Genomic DNA, 25,531 nt, shown 5'->3' on the forward strand with positions numbered 1-25,531 from the left:
TTCACTTCATAAAGCAGTTTCCTTTGGTTCTTTAATTTTTTTCCCATTATAATGCTTCATCCCGATTTTTAGCAAATAATTACAAAGAAGTAATTATAAATACATCTTCAAGATTTCTCTAATAATTTATGCTATAAAGTATGTTTATAAAAGAAATTGAAATACAATCAGTTTTTAGGATAAGAGTCTACATGACAGAGTGGAACAGCTATGAAATAACACAAGTTATTTGGTTATTTTAAAACTGAATTATAAAGAAAATTAAAAGTAGACTCCAGATAATTCAGTTGATTAGACTAAAGCAAGACCACGTAAAGAAGGAAAAAACTGTTTAAAGAGTTACTCTTAAAATTTGAATTATTGTCAAAGACCTGACATCCACTTCAGGATATTTATGATATTACTCAAGAGAATACAGGAAATAGTTGATGTTATCCTTTACTGTATCCCTTAGGACCCCAAGCTTCTAAAGATACCAGTCTTTCTCTGTACCAAAATCCTCCTTATATCACCCTGTTAAGAATCACTTTAGAAAGCTGTGTTTTACTTCTCACCCCAGTTTACAAAGGCTATGTTATACCAAATTGGTGCATTATCAGTGAAGGATTGTGTTGGACTACAGTTCTTCATAAGGTAAAATTTTTTGATTCTTCTGCCTGAATGCATCTCACAAAGACTTTTCCTTTCCTGGCCAGCTTTTTAAAAAAACATAAACCAAACCTGATCCATGATGCACAGCAGAGTGCTTGGGGAGCTCTCCTTTGAATAGCATCAACTTCAGGAACAGCTGCTAAGATCAAATGGACAAAGGGAATTCGGCACCACCCATGCCTGTATTATGTTTTAAAGCTCCAGGAGCTTAATCCTTCCTGTGAACAAGGTCTGTTGTCCCACTTGCCATTACCACTAACATATTCTGTGTAAGTCTGCTTCCTCCTCGGAGTGCACCTGTGGCAAAGCTGCACAATAAAGAACCAAAGTCTCTGCATTAACCAGAGTGATAAAATGGAAGTTTTCTTCTGTGAGGAATGATTTCCTACAACCAAATAACACTAAAAAAAATCAGTTATTAGAAAAAATTTTAATGCTTTTGCCAAGGTACCAAAAGCCAAAACAATAATCAGTGTTTCTGCAAGCTGATAGAGCGTCCTTCTGACACAGCAAGAAATAGTCAGCTTACTTGCCCCATATTCTTTTCCACCTTCCTGGAGAGGTAGTTATGGTCTGCTCATAAATGGAAGAAATAGCTTTATTTCCAATATGTATGGCAGGAGTATACTTTGACCCCTGGTAGTTAATTTTTTTTAACTTTTGAAAGGCTGATTTTGGCCTTACTCAGCATTTTTCCATTCTTAAGCTGACTTTTGAAAACAAGAAATGCTGAATGAAAGAGAATCTGGAAGCAGGGCAAGCAGTGTGTGAGAGATGTAGGGAGGTTTATCACAGCTGTGTTTGTGGCAGGAAAACTTACAAGGCCCATTTTCTTTTGCAGCTCCATCCCTTGTTGCACACAGAGCATTGTTCTGTCTACATGGTGACCCTAACAGTGAAAATGCTAATGGTACTACTTGTGTCCTATGTTACCACTTTCTTATACTGAAAATACTCAGAAAATAAGCAAAATTTGCCAACTTGGGTGGACAACTGAATTTAAGAAAATGTATGTAACTACAATCTATTAAAAATAAATATTTTATATCCTAATCACAGCTATTTCTCTGTGGTGGTGTCTTTCCAGTCACAATAGTCATTCTGTTTACTGCATTCTAAGTCTCTTTTCTGCAATTTTTTTCCCTTTTTTTTTAGTTTCTTGATCTGGTCTATAACACCCTAGCTTTTGAAGAAAAAATAGCAAGAATAATCATCAATCTCTTCCTGTCACCAAAACCCAGGAAATAAAGTCTCCCAGTAAATTTACTAGGTTAGAAAGCTGGCATTAGTTTATTAGCAATGCTTCATGCATGGGGATTTCTCCTCAAAGCATTCATGAAGAGCAACCTAACAGGCCAGGTTATATCTGTGGAACTAATGCATATTCATCACATTTCTACTACATATTCATTACATTTCCTGAATACATATGTAGATGCTAATTAATTCCCTTAACTTATTTGAATATGAGGTCTTTTGAGCGTCTTTGGTGGTTGTTTGTGAACACCCCATGGCTCAAAATTTCCCTTTTATGGTCCCGGTTTTTCAGATGAATCTCCTTTCCTTGAGATCGCTTTGTTTAATGCTTGTGATTACTTGCACTGAATCCTCCAACAAAGTGCTCTCCTCAAAGCTAAATATGAAGAGAATATTGGACATGTTCTGGTGACCTCATCCTAATTTAAAAAATACCACAACAGGTTAAGATTGATAATATTGAAAATTGTTGTTTATTAACCCGGAAATACATTATGATGAAAACTTTGAATTTTGAAAGGCAACGTGTCACATGTTTAATGGTGAGACATTGGAAAGTTTCATTGATGTTCTCTGGGCAATAAAGCATGTGCCAGGCTGGGTGTCTTGGTGCTCCTTCAGCATCACTCCCAGCCACAGAGAAGGCTGTCAGGTCTTCCACAGGGAGGCATTTTTGTGACATGGCCTGGGAGAAGAACCCATTGAGAGGAGCTGCGGAGAAGGACTTGGGGACTCTTGTGGAGGAAAAGCTGGACATGAGTCAACCCAGAAAGCCAACCCCGTCCTAAGCTGTATTCAAAGAGACATGGCCAACAGGTCAGGGAGGGGATTCTCCCTCTCCGCTCCCGTGAGAGCCCGCCCGGAGCACTACACCCAGCCCCGGTGTCCTCAGCACAAGAACGGTGCTGCCCTGGGACAGCGGGTCCGGAGGAGAGCACGAAGATGCTCAGAGCCGGAGCAGCTCCGCACCTCAGACTGAGAGTTGGGCTTGTTAAACCTGGAGGTGGCTCAGGGTAAACCTCACCACACCTTCCCGTTCCTGAAGAGAGCTTTTCAGAGAGAGTGAAAATGCCTTTGACACGGGCAGAGAGCGATGGCTCCAGGGGGCCGGGTTTAAGCTGCCCGAGGAGCCGGGCCTGGCTGCGGGCGGGGCCGGAGCAGGTGGCGGAGGCGCGGCCGGGCCGCGCTGGGCCCGCGGGGGGCGGCAGGTGCCGTTGAAGGTCTCCCGGCAACCGCGCGGCCAATGGCGGCTGGGCGGGGCGGGGCGCGGCGCGGGTTTAACCCCGCGGGGCCCGGCCGGGGCCGCGCCGGCCGCGGGGCTCGCTCGGGAGCCGCTTCCCTCCGCCTCCCTGCGGCCGCAGCAGGTGGGGGGTGCGCGGGCGGCTCCTCCGCCCCGGCACGGGCGGGGCGTTGGGCGCGGCGGGTAACGGCGGCCGCCGGCGGGGCGCGGGGGAGGCGGCCGGGGCGGAGGTAGCGGCGCTGCTCTGCCGGGCTCCGCTGCCGAGCCCGGGGGTTGCGGCGCTCCCGTGGGCTGGGCTCGCCCCGGAGCGGGCAGGGCCCCGTGCGGGGGCGCAGGAGCCGCTGGCCCGGGCGGGTTGTGGGTCCTGACATGTGCTCCGGTCTCTCAGGCTCCGGCTGATCCCGGGGACGCGGGAGAGCCGCGGCGGGGCTGGGGCTGGGGCTGCCGGGGCTCCCCGGCGCTGTAAGGCCCAGCGTTTGCTGTCTCTGTGAGCCTACAAGCGGCAGATGCTCGGAGGTGAGAGCCGTAAAGCTTTCTACTGAGTCAGGGAATCTGTGACTGCTCGGGCTCAGCCGGCGGCTCACGTGATGTAGGAGTACAGGTTTCGTAAGTGACTTGGGCTATTTTATTTTTTTTTTTAATTTTATTTATTCGCAGCAAAGCTACTTTAAATTTGAAGATCAAATCGTAATGCGGGACTAGTTTGTAGTGTTCCTGCATCCCCAGATTATGTAGAACGCTCTGCTGCTAGCGGTGGTGAGTGAAATAGTTAAGCAGAGCTCCATAGGCTGCCAAGGTATGATAGGAATTTCAGGGCAATGGCTTAAAATACGAAGTATTGGAAGTGTAATGTGAATGTATTAGGTAAATTTTAACAGTGAACTTGGAAAGGAGACCTAGAGGAAATTTTTTGATACAATGAATGGGGATTTCAGATTATAGGCGTTTATGGAGGAAGATACTGTTTCTAGGGTTTGTTTTTTTGGGGGGGGGGGGGGAGGCCGAGGGGAGAAAGCTGTGATACTAATATCAGTTATAATTTAGACTGGAAAGATCACAGGAGAGGGTAACAGCAGGCTCATGGGGCTCAATACCTCGGTTCTGAAGCTGGCAGCAGATGCTAAGGACAAGATGCTAAGTACAGTTGGGTTGTACAGCAATGCTTTTATCTGTGTATCCTCCCAAGATGCTGCAGTCTGGAGTTGAAGGCTGCATCTGTCTTTTAAAATGTAATAGATGCTGATGGAGGCTTTTCAAAACATTGGAGACAGTTTATGTATTGAGTATTCACAGCAGCTCATGGTGATGCAAGTCCACAGTTTGTGTTTTATGTGGAAAAAATGCCCTTATTTCCCAGCTTTTGCACTGAGTGTTTCATTGCATTCTTTATAACTGCTGTGTTAAAAGAAGCAAAGAATATTTGTTTTCTGTATGTTGGTCCTGTTTCTCCAGCTGCTTTCTCATTGAAAAGTCACAGCTTATTATTTTCTTGTATGAAAGCGTTGTTTGATCTTTCTTGCACCATATTTAGGTACATTCTGTCTATTTTTACAGGGCAGGTTGTATCTCTGTGAGATATTTAAGGTGCAGAAGCTTAGTATTCATCGGGAGACATTATGGTGCTCTCTTCTGTCCTCTGCCCCAGGGTTCTGCTAACTGCCTGGGAGCTGTTATTTCCAGAGACTAATCACAGGGACTGGCATCTCTTCCTGCATGATAATGCCTAACTAGAGCCTGTTGGTTTAAGTGCATGGCAGAGTTGTCTTTTTCTTTGTGTTAGTGTTTATGAACAAGGAATTTCAGCTGCTGATTTTTATTATCCATTTGGTCAGTTTGAGGACAACCTTCTGCAGTTTGTCATTCAACCAGTGTTTATTTTTGTGAATAACTCTGTATAGCACATGAGTATATCGTGTGTTATGGAGAGATGCCTGCACAGACCCCTTTGGGACTCTAATTTTTCTCTTTGTCACTTTCATACATTTTGCTCAGCCATCTATAACTTGTTCCTACACTTTGCCCTTTTCCATTTATAATTGGCCATTAATAAATTCCTTAACATCTTAATTTAAGAGCTTTTGGAGGGAACATTGTGAAAAGCTTTTTGAAAATCCAATTATGCTGTCTTGCCCAGGTGTGCTGGATGATTCCTTTTTCCAGAGCACTGTGGCAGACTGGTTAGTGTTCCTTCCTTCCACAGAAGGTATGCTGACACTTCACCAGTCCCATTTGTTTGTCAAGTCTTTTCTGTGATGTGTTTTGATTAACAGAAACCTAGATTTTACAGGAGAGTTATTCCTTGAGTTCCCTGGTAATCTCTAGAGAAATTATGTAGTTATCGCCTTGCATTCTGTGCCTGATTTAGCTTTCAGGTTTCATGGTGCTAAAACAAGTAAGTTTCCTAATTTTTGATATCTGGAATACTAGTTCTGGCTCTCCCCAGTAAATATCTCACCAACTTTAGGAACTAATAAGACAGCAGTTTGCTTTTCTTTTAAAAAGTTGTCTGCTTGCAGAGACGGGCAGCTGTAAAGTTTGGCTCAAGCTGACCTCAGGGAGAAGAGGAGGACATGCAGAAGATGGTTTCTGAGGTTCTCTTGTGGGTCACATAGGGAGATTTGGTAACAGAATGTTCTGCTCTGGCTACATATAGTAAATGGGTTGTGAATGCAAAGGGAGAAATGCAGTTTTGAAGATTAACAATAGAGTTATTGTTTAGTGATAGGAAAATGCTAATGTGAAATCCATCGTGTTAGTTCAAAATGGGGTAGGAATTTGGGAGCCAGATAAAATGTTTCCATGTGTTTCAATTTTTTCAGTGATTGAAGTAACAGAATTTCAGTCGTCTCTGTATGTAGAGTGTAGGGTTGGATCTTGAGGTAGTACATCAGATTATATTCCTTGTAACCCGAGTGTTTGAGGCAAAGATCCATGACAGATCAGTCATTGAACACTGAATTTTATCAGATGTAAGAGTATATTCTTGTGTCATTATATGTATGAAGAAGATTGAATATTTCTTTTCTTAAAACCCTTGGTAATTTTAATTTGTTTTCATGTTTGTTTTTCTAAGTAAAATGGAGGGGAAAATGTAGTTTGGATTTTTGAGTATGATGCATTCAGGGTGAACAGAGACTTCATACCCACAGGCTGGGTGGTTTGACTTGATTGTTCATGCTACTTTCTACAGTACTGGGAAATTCACCTGAAAATCTGATATTACTTAAAGTTTCCATGGAATGTGGATAAGTTGAGGGATTTCTTCACCCTCATTTTGAAGTTAATAGATTAATGATTAAATTGTCACGATTTTGTAAGTGTGGGAAGAAAAATCTGGGCTCAGATTAAATTTCAAGAGCCATCATTAAAATTCCATTTTTAAATAAAGGTCACTAGAATTAATAGATTTTTAAAGAAAGGTATTCTTTTTACTGTACCATTCTCACTGGATATAATACATATATTAGTGCTAATGATAAACTGTTATTAGGAATTGTGTAGAGAGGCAATAAATGTCAAAACTCTAGGGAGGAAATGCAGGGACTTTTATGGCAATTACATGAATTAAAGCAAGTATATGTCATGGCATAATCAGGGATGTATTTGTAAACCTTCAGTGTCATGTCTAGAGTGCACCCTAAATTTACCTAGAGTTCTGTGTGTCTCTCTCTATCGAGATAAAAGCCATCTGTGTGACATCTGCAGATTACTAGACAAGTGCAAAAGCTTTAAGCAGCTCCATAGCTCTCTTTGGGTATTATTTTGGTAGAAAAGAATCACATTGGTCTTCAAGTAAATGCTAAGTACCCCCACAGTTTTACAAGTTGAAACACATGCATGTCACAAGTTGTTGTATTGGAAATAAACAGAGAAGGAATGGTAGATTATTTCTGGTTGATGCTGACTTTCTTCTGAGGCATTGCACCTCTCCAGTGGTGCCTTTCCATATCCTCCCTACCTTGGCAGGGGTAGAAGGTTTCTGGGTTAGCAGATACTGCATTTCCCACTTGTGTCACACCCTGTCTGGGTTAGGGATGACCAGATGGTGCAATATGATCACAGCACAGCACTGTGGCAATTCTCTGCTGGTTGTTTGAGTGTGTTTTACAAACCCAGTTCCAACTGCTCCTTTTCAAGTTTAAACATGATATTTAGAAATTTTAAGTGTGCTGTTTTGAGTTAAGTTTTTAGTTCTTGTTGCTTATGGTTTTCTTAACTTATGATTATGATTTTCCTAATTTCTTGTTGCTTATGATTTTCAGGTTTTTATATTGCCTGAACTCAGGCTTAATTAATCAGATTTCTGTCTTAAATCTTGGCACATTTGTCAGTTCCTCTCCTGTCCCCAAAACACAAGCCAGTACTTTTATGAACAGCTTCTTTCAGCTCTTTGAACTTATGAAATATACTAATTTTGAACTTCAGTCATGTTCTTGAAAAGAAAGATGTATTTATTAATGAATTATCTAGAAGTTTCTGGAAATACTTATGTGGTTTTTTGCCCAAAAATTCCCAAGGTGGCTTTCAAAGAAGTTCTGGTGTGTTATTACCATGACAGTCCTTTTTTTAAAGTTCCTTGGGGTTTTTGTACTTCACTTGTTCCAACTAGCACTTAAATGCCTTGGTTTGATTACTACTTCTTGGCTGCAATCAAACCTTCTGTGATTTTAGTGGGGTGTATTTTGGGTCTTTTTGTTTGATACAAGATTTTTTTTTTTTTTCAGTGAGATGGCTCTGCTGTTGTATTCACACTTTGGAAGTTGGGTCCCAGAGGCTCATTCTTGCACAACCCATCTGTGTCTTGGCCTCCAGGAATTCCTTGCTTGGGAGAGGAAGTGACACTCCCAACTGGGGCAATTGCCTCTAGAAAGCAGTGGGTGGTTACAGGGTTTTGGGCAGGTCATTGAACCTGGTAGGGAATTAACAATAACAAATCCCTGTGTACAGGGCAGTCTTGCTAGAGCATCTGCTCTGCATGAATCTGTGTGTGACTTGCAGGGTGCAAATTTAGAGAATCATTGCATTCCTACACCTGGATTAGTGCTGCTTCCAGTCAGACATTGTTTAGGGTGGCAGATGCTGTGTCAGGATAGTACTGTCAGTGCAGAGAGACCTGGGGGTTGATAATGCTGTGTGTTCAGGGAGTGTGGGTGTAGTCTGTTAAAGAATAAAAGCCAGTTTGTTTGGAAGTAGCACCATATCTAAAATGAGATAAGTATTTTTGTGGGTTTTCCAACAGTCCTTGATGGAATTTGTATCTTATGGTTCTTAATAATCTTTTGAGAAATGCTGTAAGACTGCAGGGTTGTGATGTCAGTAATGAAAATGTACTTGTACCTTAATTTACTGCCTTTTTCTCTCGTGTTTGTGCATTTATCTGTCTGATGGATCCAGCAGAAATAAAGTAGAATGTAAGAGGTGTGTTCTCTTAATACTTACTGACTTTGAATTTTGTTTTAAAGGCACTGTTGTCTAGTTAATTTGTGAGCATCTTGCTTCTATGGTGGGGGAAAAATTGAAAAATATGCATAAACCAAGTGTAGAGAGAAAGCAGAACAAGCCATTTCTTTAACCAGAACAGCAACTAGATCATCACCTTGACTGTTTTCTTGCTGCCTTGTGTGTACTTTCTGATCTGATATTTTTCAGGAGCTACTAAATTACAACACATGAGGAATAAATGTTTACCTTTTTCCCATGTATGTTTATGAACCTGGGGAAAAAATGTTCATCTAGTTGGATAATTACTTAGAGGGTTTTTTCTAATGCTGAGCATTCTGTGACTGTGTACCAGTATGATCTCTTACAACCTTGGTGTTTCTTTGGACACTGTATTTTGTGCTTTGTCATTTGATAAGTATTTTTACTCTCTTTGTGTTCTCAAGAGACCTTAGAGGTAACAAAACACTCCCCCCTGTCCTTTCCCTTCTTTCCCCACCCAAATGATATTTTTTCCACTGTGATAAAAATACAAGGTTTTGGTGTCAGAAATTTAGAAGTTGCTTAGCCAAAGTGTGTTTATTGGAGCATTAGCAAGGGGTTAGGGAAGAACATCCATGTGCTCTAAAATCTACTGAATCCATCTAAAACGACTTTAGACTTTGTTCCAAAGTGTTGGTGGAAACAAAGGGGCCTTCTTTTCTGTCAGGTGGAAAGTTTGTTTCCCTGAAGTATCATTGTTCCCCTAACAGCTGATGGGTTGTGCTGTCCAAATCTTTAGCATCCGAGCTGGATTTAAAGTTTCCAGCAGTGAGAGATAACTAATGCTATTATGTGCCTTCTTAGTGTGTGCTGGAGGTGGGGTGAGGGGACAATCAGTTTGTTCTTTCTTTTGAGTGGGTGGCTTCCCTTTGGTTTCCAGAGGGACAGTGCTGTACTGAGCCTGTGCCAACAGGGTAAGGCTTCTCCTGTTGGTTTCCTTCAACAGTTTTGGGGTTTCTGCAAGGAAGCAAGCAACTTGCTAGGGGAAGGCAATATTAATAAATGTGTAAGTTAATTTAAATGGTTAAATAGTTATTAAAAGCTCCTTTGCCCTCTGCTGATATATCCTCTCTGGAGCCTTTGTAATACATCTCTTTAAGTAACAATCCCATTTGGACAGACATATGTTAAAACTTCATGTAAGTTTACAGTAATAAAATTGCTTCCTGGTTATATATGGCAGGAAAAAATATTTGTCTTGCTCTGTTTTTTCTGATGTACATCAACAGAAACAACTAGTTATCTATGAGTCTTAATTTTCATGTGTGTGTGGCATTTTGGCTTTAGTTAATGGTTTACAAGACAGTTAAGGATAAATATAGATAGATGCATCATTTTTTACAGTATACTATCTGCTGTGCTTACCATGTTCCAAATTTAGTGTAAAGAAGTATAAAAATTTCACGTGGTTCAAGTTCAGTAGTCACTCTCCTGTGCCTTCTTTAACCTTCTAGCTGTATTAGCTGCTTTTGTTAATCTAACATGCTCTTGCTATTTTAGGAGATGCCTACGTAACACACGTTGCCAGCAATTGTACTGAATACTTTGCTGCTGAACCAGTTGCTCAGGTACCCAGCCTGTCTCTGTTGCTATGGGAGATTGGAGGACTGTTACTGTGCCGCTGCTGTCATCAGGTAAACTGGGAATATTCTGAATTTAGTTGATTTGCTGATTTTACCAGCAATGTTATAGCAGCTAGAGAGACTGGAGTTTTGTGCATGACATATTTGAGTAGCTAAACAGCATGGTAAATAATACAAACAGTGCTTTGTCTTGGATTGAGTCCTTACAGAAATGCTAATGTAAAATACTGTACTTGCACGTGCATGGAAAGGTTAAGAACTTGCAGTCACATTTTATTATTTAAAATCATGCCTATCAATGTGTCTTGTGTTTTCAAAGATTTCTTTAGTTGCTCTATATTCTTTTGCTTCATAAATTGGTTACAAATTTGTTAAAGGAGTAAATATTTATTCTTGCCTATTTCTGCCTAGTGGAAGAGTAAATTACAACACACAATAATTAATAAGTATAATAATACCGTACATTCTATAAGAATTTTACTGAATGTGCATCTCTTGCACTTGTGTTGTAGTAAGTCAATAAAAAGGAAGTGTGCTCAGTTTTTTCTTGGTGGATGAGTAAAATTTGAAAGGTACACCACTTTGAGCTGTTTTTGAGTCTAAGTCTTCAGTGGAAGTTTCTGTTTTATATGTGTCTTGTGAATTGTTTAATGTCATTCTAGATCAAATTCTCAGTTCTAGAACCTAAATTTCTGTAAGTAATAACTTGAATACATAAGGGTTTGATTTTATGCCATGTGTTAAAATAATAGCTGATTTCTTCTTAATGTTTAACTTTTAGATAGCAAAAATATATTTCCATATACCTCAGAAAGGAAATCTCCTACAAGCATGAGCTCAGAAGTGCTACGCTTGTCACTGCCTTCATCCAAAAGCATGCACAGCTTTTTCAGTGCCTTCTGCACAGAAGAGAATATTGAACAGAGTATATCCTATATTGATAGGGTAAGCCAGATCTTTCTGTTTATTGGGGATTGTCACCTGCACACAATCAATTGTGGTAAAAAAGATTGACTGGATTAAGAATGCTTCTTCCTCAGTGCCCAGGAGCTGAAATTGGTGGGAAGTAAGAGTCACGTTTTCCCCCTTCATACAGGATTTCACCTAATACTGTTTCTGTCTTTTAGAGAATTGTGAGAGATTGATCCAGTTATTGATCTCATTTCCCCCCCTCTCCCACCTTGTCTTTTACCAGGAATTAACAACGATGGGGTTTCCCTCTATTTATGCGGAGTCCAAAGGAAAAGAATTAGATTTAGTGTCTATGGTCAATTGTATGAATGAATTGCTTGTACTGCAGCACAAGAACCTCCGAGCTCAGGAAGAAATAGAAGTACAGCATCTGAAACTGGGAAGTGATATGGATCACTTGCAGAACTGCTATTCTAAATTAAAGGTAGAAAAAAAGATCATTCCACTAGAATTATGCAGCTCTTCTTTTATTTTTTTTTCTACCCAGTACTAATTTACAGTTTTACAGTTGTATTTTCATGTGTATTTTGGGGATTTTGGAGGTCTGTTTTTCCAAATGAAAATGCCTTAAAGTTAATGAAATATGAGCTAACAAGAGAACTTCTAATTACTTGGAATTTTAGCCTCCTTAATCAAGGAAGTGGGAAGACTGTTTGAATTGGGAGTGTTAATGTACACTTAGAGTGAAAACATTAAACACTTTAGTTCCCATCACTTAGTATTGCTTAAAAGGGTATGCCCAGCTCTTAAAGATAAATTCCCAATGTAATTGTAGCAAGTAAAAGCACACAACTCTTCTAGTGTGGGGTTTTTAGTCTTTTTCCATATCATTAGCTTTTTCCATGTGTTTTTTTTTGTTGTTGGATGCCTCAAACATCCAACTACAAAGTGTCTTTGTAAGAATTGCTCAGAAACTGCTGTCCAACCACAAGTTACTAAGCTTCATTTTATCACAGGATAAACACATGCTCAAGGCCAGTCCCTGTGGAGTAGCTGATATATTGGAAGTTCCTGGGTGCACTTGTATGTGCAGTCATATTAGAAAAGACTTGACTTTCTCTTAATTCTGTCAAGAAAATAAAATATAAAAAAAGAGAAAATATTTCAGTGCATGATTCTAGTGCTTTTTAGGTTTGCTTTTCACTTGGGCTGGTCAGCCCTGTCTCCTTGAAAAATACTGCTGTAGATTTTCAAAATCCCAGTAGCCCTCTTGCTGAGATTGGTCATTCATGTAGAATGATTTTGATTACAGATTAAAAGTAATCTGTAACTGCACTGATTTTTATACAAACACTGTAAAGTGATAGGTCCTAGAACACTCCAGTTGCTTTTCCTAGATGAATAGCTGTAAGGGGAGAGAGGGAAATCTTCTTAGTACTGCATGAATCCCAGGGCATCTAATTGGCTGTCAGATTGTGAGGTTCCTCATGTAGATTCTTTCAGCTACCATACAGCAATCTTCTTGACTTCCACTATTGTGTTACCTGTATTTCACTGTGATGTGTTTAGATGTTCTTGTTGCTTAAACATATCTACACATCTGTACATCAGTATGCATATGAAGGAAAGGTTTGTATTTGGCTTGTCATTTAAGCTGCCAGTTTTAGGTCTGAGTCTCATTCATGGACAAAACTTTTAAAAATGCTACTTTTGCATTGTCTGTTGTAATGAGATCATCTGTCTAGCCTTCTCTGTATATGTGAAATGTTCCATTTGCATTGTTATGGTCACAGTCTGTATATCTGTGTTAATTGTATCCTTAATTATTCAACAGAAATACTCCAGTAAAACTGTAGTTCCAAATTTATACAGGTTGCTTAATATCCACCTCACTCTCACAGTACAGATATGCTTACAGAATCCTGACTTAATGAAAAAGTCCTAACTGTAAAAGATAATATCTGTTAAATACCAAGCCATATCTCATGTGAGGTGGTTTGGCAGTTTGGTTAACATGGCTTGTTTGTTTTGGTTGGTTGGGGTTTTTTTAAATCTTATGCTTTTAATTCTTATTGATACTGAACTATCAACACTTTTTCTAGGAACAGTTGGAATTATCTAAAAGGGAAATAGTTGGGCTTCAGGAAAGAGACAGACAACTGCAAAGCAAGAACAGAAATTTGCACCAGTTACTTAAAAATGAAAAGGATGAAGTGAGTTGTTTTGTACATTAACACAAGTCATTATGTAGATATTGAAGAATATTTTTTTTATGCACGGAGTCTTGTAATTGCTCATTTTGAATGTGGTTTTTTGTTTGGTAAATGTTGTCTTAAGTTGACTGGCATGTTGCATAGGGATAAATAAGTTCTATGAGGGATAGGTCCAAGTTACAACAATAGTAGAGAGTAATGCAGAAATGCAGATGTGCAGTTTTCTGGGATTTTCTGTACAGCTCTAGCTTACAATGTTCAGATATATCAAAAAGTAGGGGGAGCAACAAGATTCAGTCACTTAAACATTTGTGTACAGAGGCTTTTGGGGTTTTCTTATTATAGAGGGGAGCAAAAGACCAATAAAAGGGAGTGGGGGGGAAACCCAGCTCAAAAACACAATCTCATTAAACTTAAATATCGTGAATCAATTAAGATCAGAAAACACTTTGACATCCATGACACTTCTTAGTTTGGCATTTGTTTCCTTTATGCTCCTTCTCTAGCATTGTACTTCACATGGCTCCTATGTTTTTGTGAATGTGACTCCTCTAAGTTTCTGTGAATGTTCTGTGTTCATAAACATGTTCATACAGTTGGGAATAACAGTACTAACTGTTCATAGTGAACTTCCTGGAGTTCCAGCTTAAAATATTGAATGTGCTGTATGTTTGTAAGGTTAAGTCGTACAATTAAAAAAAAAAACAAACAATGCAACCCTAGGAATTGATAGTACATGTCAAAATTTTGCTTTATGATGTTTTAATGTTCTTTTAGACCAAATGGAATAGTCTGTCTTTCAATGTCCTGCTGCCCCAAGGAAAAGGGGTTTATTTTTTAGTGTAAGCCTAACAAGTATGCTTTAGGATTGGAGTAAACCTAGATCCTGAACATGAATTACTGAAAGTAAAGCTATATCTTTCTCTGCTCTGTTCAGTAAAGGCATTAAAGGTTATGTGACTTATCAGAACATGAATTCAGTAGTACTTCTGAGAAATTATAGTATTATAATCTGCTGTTTATGATACTGGTTTCTGCTGAAAAGAAACTACCTCTCCTGAGATAAGTCTGAGATCAGAATCCATGGGGTGGGAGAGCTCTTCTGATTCCTTTTGTTACTTCTATTAAACTGTTCTTCAGGTGAAAGGAAGTTTTGTTTTGCCTCATGTGTTTTGGTTTTCTGAAGAAATTTATGTTTATACTTTAGCGGAAGAAACAGCCTTTTGTGGCATTGCTTTTAGGTTCAGAAGTTACAGAATGTAATTTCAAGTAGAGCTACGCAATACAATCATGATATGAAGAGGAAAGAGAGAGAATATAACAAATTAAAGGAGCGCTTACATCAGTTAGTCATGAATAAAAAGGACAAAAAGTTAGGTAAGTAGCTCTTTGAATTTTACCACAGCAAAATTAGCATATTCTGTATGTTGACCAGAGGCAATTTAAAGCATTTTTATCATTAAAGGCAATGTGGCCCTCTTGCATATTTTATTTGGATGTTAGAATGTTAAAGAAAAGATGCAATATTTTATGTTAACTGACTGGGTAAGACTTTTCTACATTGTGTTCCATAAGATTCCTTACCAAGTATAAACCAAATGTGGATCTTTACCTAATGAGGTGGGGTTGTTTTTTTTGGGTTTTTTTGGTTTTTTTGTTACTAAGGAAAATTTATTCCTAGGATTCCATAGGAATCAATACCTATGCTAGAGCCATCTCACCTCCATTTTCTTGCTACTGTTGCTATCACAAGATTTTGGATCATGTCATAAAATCTGTATTGTTCCAAGTAGTTGCCATGAGGAAGGCACACTGCATGGGGTTTTACTCTGGAGATGCTCTGCTTGTGGTTAGCACAAGTAATGAGAGAGGAAGTAACACAGGGCAGATGCACCATCCTGTACTATGTGAAATGAGGAGAAACCAGATCTCCTTTATAATGAGTACTTGTATGTTGTACTGCCCAGAAATTGTGTTCAAGACATTGCTCAGTGCTATTTACCATAAATACATGGGTAACCATGAAAATGTGTATTGTTGTTAGGTATTTAAAAAAAATTTACCTTTTGGTTCATATATCTGCCCTTAAAGTATTTCTATAATGTATCTCCAGTGGAAGGGAAGTCCTGCTCTTGTCCACCTGCTGCCCCCAAACTCAGCTGTTTGCCAGCTGTAGTGCATGTTTTAGTGAGCTCACTGAGTTGACTAAACCAGAAGAAAACTCCTCCTGTTGTTGCCAAGATGGTTCTCTGCTTACTTAGTTTTCTGTAAGTCCTTGTGCTTAAGCCAAACCAGGTTAGGACACAGTGGGAGGATCACCTATTTTGGCTGCAGAAAATCTTTACCTATCATTTCAGTAAGCTCTAGAAACTTCACCCTGAGGTCAGCAAAACTTAAACATTCTTGACTTCTGGTGGCTCGTACTAGTTCAAGTATCAGTGAGGTAAAAATAGCAGGGGTATAAAACTAGTTACTGTTTGCTTGATAGCTAACTAGCTTGGACTACCAATCTGTAGTCTTACACTGGGTTTGGATTTTTGTTGTTGGTGTGCTTGGGGTTTTTTGATTTTGTTTTTATTCAAATGTGGACAGAAGTTTTGAGGAATGCCTTAAGAAACAATAAGTTCCTTACCCTAAACAGGAGATAAAACTGGAATTCTTGCCAGAATAAGCATAGACTTGATACATTGATATAAAAATTGAAATAGGGGTGAAGGTGTCATTAAGAAATGCATTAAAAGGACAGGATGAGAATATATCCTTCTGAGTTTCAGAACTCAAAAACTTTAACTTTTTTCCTTTGACTGTGTTATTTTTGCTTTAAGCAGGGCCATGTGATTTAATGAGTCTGAAGTTTGAGGGGGATATTTGAGTAATATGATCTATTTATAAAAACTACATATAAATGAAATGTCATCTAAATTTTTATCTATTTGCATATTGTTTCACACTTTGAAATATCCTTTTCATTTGTAGCTATGGAAGTTCTAAATTATGTTGGTAGAGCTGATGGGAAGAGAGGTGCATGGAGGACTGATAAGACAGAAGCCAGGTAGTTGTCTTAGAACAACATTAATTGAAGCATGTATGAGGGCTGGTATGTTGTTACTGTAAGATTATTTCTTCCAGAAACGAGGAAGAAATGTACAAAGTTCTGTTAAGTGATTATGAACAACGCCAAAAACAGCTTTTACTGGAAAATACTGAGCTAAAGAAAGTTCTTCAGCAAATGAAGAAAGATATTATTTCACTTCTTCCACCACAGAAACAAAAACCTAAAGAAAGATCTGAAGATGGGCTGGTAAGTATTCTTCAGTTAAAATTTAATCTCCATGGTAGTTTGGTGTAGTGCTGGAGTAATTTGATAGTTATTAAAAAGAAAGTAAACTAATTCTGAGAGTTGCAATGGATTGCACATCATGTGCTTTGTGTGAAATTCATCCAATATAAATATTCTGCTCTCTGTGAACAATACATAGTGTATTCTTTCCAGTAAGTAAATTAAAAGCTAGACAATCTTCTTTGAATGAATGTAAATGCAGTAGCTACTGGTATGTAATTCTATATTGCAATGCAAAATACTGGATTTTGCATGCCTAGGGGCTTTTGTTTGTTTGTTTCCAGATTTTAAATATTTCTTTACACAGGATATTTTTATTGAAGAGTTTACTGCCATGGCTGTGTAGAACAGCCATGTAGGTTCTCTGTCACCTTCTTTATACATTGTGAGTACTGTTCTTGACTGGATGACTTCCCCCATACTGGGGCAGCTGCTGCCTAAGTCTGACAGCAGCACTCAGCAGTCTGACCCTGTGTGTGTGGAAGATGTGTGACTGAGCCTTGCTAGCTGACCCACAGTCTCTGTGGTGGGCTTCTGGGATCTGCCTGGTCACTTGCCTCCTGAGCATTATGCTGTCAGGGAGCTGAACTCCCTCCCTGAGAGTCAAGTTTCCCTGGATGGAAAAATCTTTATGTAAGGGTTTTCTTTCTCTTCAGTAAATTGAATCTATGCACATATTTATATAAACAAATACACGTATTTGGAGGGGTGAAATGGTTTGAAGCTTCTTATTTCTGCTTCTACAGGTGCTGTCAGACCAGGAGGAAGATATTGGAGAATTGAACAAAGAGAATATGTGGGAATTATCTTGTGAAACTGTGCGGGAGCAGCTTACCAATAGCATTAGAAAGCAGTGGCGAATGTTGAAAAATCACGTGGAAAAGCTGGATAACCAAGGTTGGTGTTCAACTGCATTATGTGTACGTATAAAATACATTTTAGAAAAAGTAATGCAGATGTGGCACTTTGAAATAATTGGATGCAAAATATATAATTCCCTCCAAAGAGCCTAGTCTTGCCATATCCTCTGGGACTTCTTGTGGCATTCTAAAACAAACCCGACTGATGGTATGGTGCTGGACTCTCCTCATTTCCAGCTGTTAAACAGCATTAAGACAGCTAAAAATATATAAAATTCTTTCCTAGTATTATTTTTCCATGCAAGTAAATGCAGCTACTACCACAGGGATGTTTGCTGTCAAGAGTAAGATTGAGAAGGTCATGCATGCAGTTGCAAATAAAACAGCAGATGGCCTTTGAGAGTATGTTTACACCCTAGAAAGGATTTCAAGAATTCTTGTAATACTTTATTTGGTGCTACTAACTGAAAAGTAAGCATCAGAAAAAGATGTTATAATTGTTTGCTCTTTGTTTGGAGTCATCTTCTAGGTTTTTTTTAGTTTATAGGGGTGACCATAGTATAGCCCATTAGGATTCTATTAATGTTCAAATACTGGCTTTAGGGGACCAAAACTTGTCTTATTACAATCATTATGATTTAGCATGCATTGAGCTAAATAAGCCAGTGTGTAATTGTACAAAATACAACCATTTCTGTAGTTCATTCCCTTACTGGAATGCAAACATGCATTCAGTGTTAGCTCCATTTCTCCTTCACAGGACTTGAAGGAAAAGGCTTTCTTTTTATATCTGTGATAAATATAGTTACTGTCATATTTTTATGAACACATAAGCCCTTCAAAAATGGGCTCAGAAGAATGGGCTAACAGCATGTCAGTGAAAAAAAAATCTTTAGTTGTCTTGAGTTTTTCTTTTAAATGACTGCTGAAACAAGTGAGGATTCTGTGTAACACTTACTGCAGAGTAGATGGTTCGTTTACCTTGGGGAATGTGAAACAGCCATGTTTTCATTGCTTTTTCTTTTTTTTTTTGAACTGGATTTGATGCATAATTATTCTTGTAGCACCAATTTTGGAACTCTTGTCTCTGATAGAAATGCTTTTGAGTACACTGTGTATCTGTCTTTCATGCTGAAACAAAGAGTCTAAAACCTTTTGCTGTTTCAAGCTGTCTCTGATATGAGGTGTTGGGGTTTTTATAACTTGCTTTAAAGATGCTTTTTTTCTCCCTTAGTGTCACGTGGACATTCAGGAGCTTTGAATGAAAAAGATGTCATTTCAAGAGAAGACCATGAGCTAGAAACTGGAAAGTTAGAGTTAGAGATTCAGCAATGTAAAGAAATGATCAGAACTCAGCAACAGCTCTTACAGGTAGTAGGCTTTATTTTTTCTTATTGTTCTCAATTGAATCCAAGTTTATTTTATTTAACATTCCACTGTTCTTGCTTCTGAGCCTTTCTCCATTCCTCGATCGTGCTTTTAAAATAAAACAACTTAGTGGGTGGTCTGAGTATAGCTGTGCTAGTGGCTTGGTTAATAATATAAGGACTTTTTACTCCTGGTAGGAATAATTTTGGAGGCTAAACAAAGGTGAGACTGTCTGAACAGGGACATTTTGATTGCTATCTGAAATCTGCCCCCACTATCCACCACCTTGATATCTACTGCATTGCTTCCATATTAAACTTGAACCATTTTTCTGGTAAAACTGAAACTGTGGCAATACCGTACCTCTTAAGTCGCTCCCAAATTAATATTTGTCTTTTGTTGTTTTATATCTGCAGCAACAGCTTACCTGTGATGATGACACCACTCTGTTACTACAAGACTGCTATTTGTTGGAAGAAAGAGAGCGTCTTCAGGAGGAATGGAGACTATTTCGAGAGCAAAAAAAGAATTTTGAGAAAGAACGAAAAAGTTTTACAGAAGCTGCTATTAGTTTAGGACTTGAGGTATTGGGAAAGGGAGCTCTTGTGGAAGATGAATTACAAGTCTTTCTTCTATATGTGACAAAGTGCAGCCATCCAGCAATATCTGTTTCTGATGTCTATAGAGAAAGATCATTGCCATACTGTAAAAAACAAATCTTTAGTTGTTCTGGAAGATCATTCTCTTGGCAATTGAAAAAGCCAAGGTTTTTGTGTATATTGGAAAGTACAGTTTCTGCAACTGGAACCAAACCATTTTTGTTTCAGGTTTTGAAATATCTTAAGTGCTTCCAAAATTTATTAACTAAATCCCTTGGATATTTGTAAAGTTTGGTTTCCTACAAAAGTAAGGCCTATGCAAATTTCAGTCAAATTTGGCCTCAGGGTTGAATCTCAAAGGTCCTTGATTTCTAAGATTTGGTGAAAACCAGTGACTTTTACAAAAACACCAAGTAATTACTATGCTTCCCTTAGTAGGGTCATTATCTGTTCTGGTTTTGTAGTTAAGCTGGCCAGTAAGCACAGATACTGGCAGTCAGAGTAGATGTGTCTGTGAATGAGCTCTAGCACATGTCCTTTGCTCCAGCCCACAGTTTAGGTCAAAAATGTGAAGGGGCTTACAAGTTTGTCAGGGAAAGGTCATCATGATGTGATTGTGGAACTAGGATGGTACAGATATGACAGGAAAAGAGAAATGGACTTTATTGCTTACAGAACAGCTTGCTTTGATGTGCAGAGCAGAAAGTTGGAGTGGGATGTGATTAAAATTTATAAAGCTGTGGATTCAGTTTGAGCAGATGAAAGCCCTACTGTTGTTCACCAAATCCCTCAAGACTTGGACTAGAGGGGACTCTTAATTTTGAAATTAAATCAAAAACATACCCAAAAAGGTAGCTTTTTTATAGTTAGGTAGTTGACTTCTGGATTTTTTTGAAGGAGATTGTAAAGGCAATGTGTACCATCAAGTTCAAAAAGCACTTGCCTGAGTTTATGGGCAACACACTCACAGATAATAAAAATGGGGCACAAGGGGGTGCCTTTTAGTATCTATAATCAAATGGCTTTTGGGAATGGTGACCTGTGAGGGAATGCATTGCAGAAAGTGACCGTGCTCATAAATAGCATCTCTTGTGGCCACTGTTGGAGACAGAATACAGAGCTGACTGGCCAACCTGTCTGACCCAGAATATAAAATACTCTAGAATTTATTTAAACTACTGGGATAGCAGTAGTTCACATGGTAACAAATACAAATTATGACTAATTTAATTTTATTTGCATTTTAGTGAGTGAGTTAATTTCATGTTGCACATTGAATTCAGCTTTAAAATTAATGAGTGATAATACCCAATAATTGTTTGTCTGGAAATGTTTAGGACTCCATTGCAGCATAAGTATAACTGCTCATGCTTCAGCTTGTCAGAATGCTGAGGTATGAAATGAGAAGCAATGCTGTGAGCTTTGTAGGTGTTTGTGAAAGTTTGCGTTGGAGTTCAGCTTCCTCTGTTTTCCTACTGACACAGAATAGGAGCATCCTGTTTCACTGATGGTTTTTGGAGATGAAATAGCTTGTTGCTTGATTCCAGAGCCATTGGATCTCTTGGAGGTTGTCTTGTTAGGCATTATTTTCTTTTTCTGTGCTTAGAAGGGCTGGAAAGGGAAACAACCTGTTTGTTTTCTTGCCCCAGTTTTAGACAGAAGCAATCAGGGCTATTTTCAGTGTAATTTTTCCATGTTTTAGAAGGTTTAAGAAGTAATCATTCCTGGTAGCTGCCTTGGATGAGGGCTGCTCCAAGAGGTGGTGCTGCTCTGGGGGAATGGGGAGCATAGGAGATGCTGTCACTGGAGTGTAGAGCAGTGAAGTGAAAGGATTACTCTGACCTCTGTGCAACAAACTGTGGGATTTGGCTGTAAGTGCCTCCTCAGCCAATCCTCATTGGGCTAAAAGCTTGCTACAGGCAGTGTTTGCTGTGTTAAGCTGCTGGCTCTCCTTGGTGACATGGACAGGCTACAACTTGGGCTTTCTGAAATAGAATAGCATCAATTTAACGTGGGCTAGGTTTTTTTCCTGTGGTCATAAGTGTAAACTGTCATTTCTTTTCTTAGAGAAAGGCATTTGAAGAAGATAGAGGAGCATGGCTGAAGCACCAGTTCTTAAGTATGACTGCTGATTGCAAGTCTGAAAATGCAACAACTCCAAGTGCCTTCTTAAGAAGCAAGTATTTGGTTCAGATTATGTTCTTGCACAGTTTCTTTCTCTTCCTTTCAAGAAGTCACAACTATGAACAAAACAATTAAAAAACCAAAAGGTCTCAAAAAAAATTCTACCATGTATCTGTATACCTCCACATATCAGGGCAACTGATGGTTCAAAATTTCCTTTTCAAAAAGGAATTGTACCTCCCTTCCTGATAATTACTTATGTAATGAATTTATGTTTCTGAAACAATCTGGTGAATATCAAATACCTGACAGCACAGCAGATAACTTTCAGGTGCTTTCATAAATACTGAAGAACATGTAATAATTCTGGTTTTCCACTTCATATAAAAACTTTGAAATATAAATGTGAGAAGGGATTGATCTGGCCCTGCTAAGTTTGCCATGTCTTTCCATTGACTTGAGTGATGGTTAGTTTCATGTAAACAGTAAAACATCTAACTTCATTTTGGTTTTGTTTTCTATATTCTGACAAATTTGCAGGTTTCGTGTTGGTGTTATGTCTGTGCATGCTGGAGAGGTCTTTACTTAAGGAATAAAAAAGCTTTATTAATTGTAAAGTGAGAAATTACACTTGAGTGACTTCATATGACTACCTTCAGTGGTAGCTATATATGCAAATGCTGCATTTTCAAATTTAGAGTCCTAATTTTAACATAACTTTATTCAATAGCATTACAAATACTTAAAAAATTTTATCCCAGGTCTATATCAGTGACAGTTTTATTATAGCTCTGCTTTAAGGTCCTTGTGGTTTTTTGTTTTTTTCTTTAAAGCAGAGAACACAAAGCCTTGAAGGACTTGCTTGTTTCCAGTGGACTGCAGTTTAACTGATGTGTGTCTCTCTTAGGTTCTGACACAGACCATCGTTTGGTGAGATCTTCATCTCAGCAAAAAAGACCTCCCTCTGTGTTGAGTACTACTGCTTCACCAGAGCCTTGCCAGATATCCCAGTACATTACCCAAAACAGGTTTGTGAAACAGTGTTGTAGATGGTTTGTAGAGTGCTGAAATCCATGGAGAGCACAGCGTAATCTAAAGCTTATGGTTGGTATATAACCAAGGATATTAAACGTTATATCATAAAAGCAATACTCTGTTTCCTTTCAAAGAATTATTTATTTGCATTGTAACTTCTTTTTCTGCTTCCAGTGTTGCATCAGAAAAACCTGCTGCAGATTACTTGCCAAATCTGTGGGTGGAAAGTGATGACAAAGAAGAAACTGAAGAATGCACAAAGACATGGGAAGACTCTGGACTTGACACTCTATGTAGAAACTTGCACATGGAACAGCTGCCTTAGGCTTCTAGGGTTGCCTGCTGGGATTTTTGTTAGAGACTTGTTCATAAACTTATCATTCTAAATGAAACAGAATGCTGTGAGTTTGATCATTCTTCTGGAGGATTATGTGGTGATCTGAATCGTGGTGTGTTTCTATGTGTGTGCACATGGCTTTTATTTTTTAGATCATTTTTTGCCTCTTTCTTGCAACTCTTGAAAGAAAATTTAAGAATATATGAAAGCTTTGATATTTTTCTAGTAACAGAAGCTCTAATTCTGTGAATAAAGCAATGGTCTGAAACTTTGACTGTAATGAAATACTGGATCTTAATGTTACCTTTCATCACAGGCAGAGATAGCACTTTTAGAAATTGTTTAATTATTGGAAACATTCATTTATGTCTCAAGTGTAACTGGCATTAAATCCTTTTTTGCCTCGACTTGAATGTACAGTATACTGTAGATTTTTAACAAAACAGGTTCTATATTTATTGTGTGATTTGAAAATACCTCTTTGATATCTCAATGATTTAAAGTGCAAATCTTTATATATTTGTAAATAGAGCAAGTGGTTATGCTGAGAAACCATGAAATGAAACACATGCTTACATAAACATTATTTTACATGGCATTTTAAATTGTTTTCTAGTGATACTCAGTTTACAGATCCATTAGGACTTTCAGTGGTTCAGTCAGGAACCAAAGTATTTCAAATGTGAACAATAAACGTGTAAATCTATTCTAAAAAACCCTGTGTGCAGTAAACTTTTTAGCTACCATGGTTATAGGGCTATATACAATGTATACAAATCTGGTGCTGGTTTTGTATTTTGTTTGGGTTTTTTTGTTTTAATTGACTCCAGAATGTTATTTTTTGTGTAGCCTTGGGGAAGTCTCTTGTTTATAATGTAATAAAAATAGCCAAGTTAGAGGTAAGATGTTTCAAGGTCTCCTTCACCTTACTCAGTGTGTGTGAGTTTCCTTGCCCAGTACAGATTCATCTTCTCTTGTTGGGCTTTTGTGCATGTGTGATCACTTGTATAGCTCTGATCCTTGTGTAATTGACCTTTTGGAAGATATCTGAGTTTAAACTGCCTTTCTTGGGGTCAGAGGTGGGAAATTAACTCAAGTTCAGAATCCTTCACTGAAGGCTATTGCTGCTCTGCCCATTCACTTCAGAGTTGGATGGAGTGTAGTGACTGGATTTCTGGAAAAATAGCAGTAGGATAATACAGGGAGGAGAAGAAACTGCAGTTCTCAGAGACTGAAGTAAAAAGCTGCAGTTTCTGCTGCAGTGGATTCAGTCCATTGAGTTCCAGCTTGAGATGAAGTAATAGCCAATGTAAACTGCAGAGGATGATACTTGTGTGGTTTTCATGTAGCACCTGTAAGGGAGCAGAAGGGGATATAATGATAATAGCAATACTATTGTCTTGGTGGGCTTTTTGCTGCATGGCTAGTCAAGTTGGAAAGACAGCATCATATTTCTGTTTCTCCTGTTCTTGCCCAATAAATGGGTGTTCAGAATCATGTCATTCACTGCTTTTTAGCAGGGTACAGTTCCTGTTTGGTTTCCTATTTCCCAGCTGTTGAGCAGCTCTTGCCTGAATTTTACTTGTGGAAGAATAAATACACTTACAAAAAACTTAAGTAAAGCGAAAATTTAATATATTAAGGAGAACAGAACTCTGCAAGCAGGATAATTTTCAAGCCAGTAGTGACTGCAGATCTCCATGGCTGAGGCAGGATCCAGATGCCACCAGGGGCTGCTGCTGTTCCATTGTGTGCTCGTGGGTGCCCTACTGTGACTGTTAATTGTGTTTGCTTTACTTGAGCCTTCCTTCTTCAGCCTGGTTTTCTTTAAAGTAACTTTTGGGATAATAATACCTTGAAGAACAAAATAACCTATTTAAACTCTTGTTTCTGTCTACTGAGTGATTAGCAATTAATAAGCATTTTGTACTAATTTTTTGCTTTAGAGTTATATAGCCATTCTTATAGAAGTGGAAATATGTGTGACTGTCTCCATGGAAGAACTAACTGTGCTAGAAGGGTGTATGCAGTTGAGTCCTGAGCTGGCCTCAGACTTGTTCTGGAAGTCTGGAGTACAGATTTGGTCGTGTCTGTGTAAAGAAGTAAAACATAGCCAGAGTTTCTGGATTTCTCAATATACAGTGTCTGGGAAGATTTTAAATCTGAAACTACTGCTAATAATGGTATGAATTCTGCAGAGAGTGATATTGTGGTACTTAGAGCTGTTGGAAACAGCTGCAGAATCTTTCTTACTCAGAGACTTGAAGAGCAAAGGGGAGACTTCCTGCAGGAATGTGATACAGGTGTATCACTTCACATAGGTGTACATTTGAGATAAGACAGTGAGTGCTCTTCTCAAGGAATAAGAAGTAGACACTCAGCAAGTGATGACAGTACAGCTATTGTTAGCTACTCATGCACGGTATTGAAAAGATGAGCGGTTCTCTTAAAACTCCCGTGTTTCTCAGAAATCTTTAAATACAATATTCATTGCTGCTTTTTCAGTCTGTGATGAACATGCTTTTACCATA

The 25,531-nt window shown here is 38.7% G+C and overlaps 1 protein-coding gene across 5 annotated transcripts; it reads left to right on the forward strand.

Moving 5' to 3' along the window:
* Positions 1 to 3,140: 3,140 nt before the first annotated feature.
* SSX2IP (SSX family member 2 interacting protein) lies at positions 3,141 to 23,905 on the forward strand. 5 transcript variants are annotated; one of them, XM_071436381.1, is made up of 15 exons: positions 3,363 to 3,664; positions 7,873 to 8,566; positions 10,130 to 10,263; positions 10,994 to 11,157; positions 11,408 to 11,608; positions 13,227 to 13,337; positions 14,579 to 14,714; positions 16,314 to 16,389; positions 16,467 to 16,638; positions 17,424 to 17,574; positions 18,772 to 18,908; positions 19,322 to 19,489; positions 21,572 to 21,680; positions 22,536 to 22,656; positions 22,838 to 23,905. In XM_071436381.1, the coding sequence occupies exons 3-15, from the start codon at positions 10,221 to 10,223 to the stop codon at positions 22,986 to 22,988; spliced, it is 1,740 nt and encodes a 579-aa protein (XP_071292482.1). In that variant the 5' UTR covers positions 3,363 to 3,664; positions 7,873 to 8,566; positions 10,130 to 10,220; the 3' UTR covers positions 22,989 to 23,905. The 5 variants fall into 5 exon arrangements, with proteins under 5 accessions (XP_071292484.1, XP_071292482.1, XP_071292481.1 ...); XM_071436383.1 differs by lacking the exons at positions 3,363 to 3,664; positions 7,873 to 8,566 and adding an exon at positions 3,141 to 3,272; XM_071436380.1 differs by lacking the exon at positions 7,873 to 8,566.
* Positions 23,906 to 25,531: the final 1,626 nt, after the last annotated feature.

This window comes from Agelaius tricolor, unplaced genomic scaffold (genome assembly GCF_023055355.1).
Source record: "Agelaius tricolor isolate 1412-34295 unplaced genomic scaffold, bAgeTri1.0.p SCAF_11, whole genome shotgun sequence".
Classification (NCBI taxonomy): Eukaryota; Metazoa; Chordata; class Aves; order Passeriformes; family Icteridae; genus Agelaius; species Agelaius tricolor.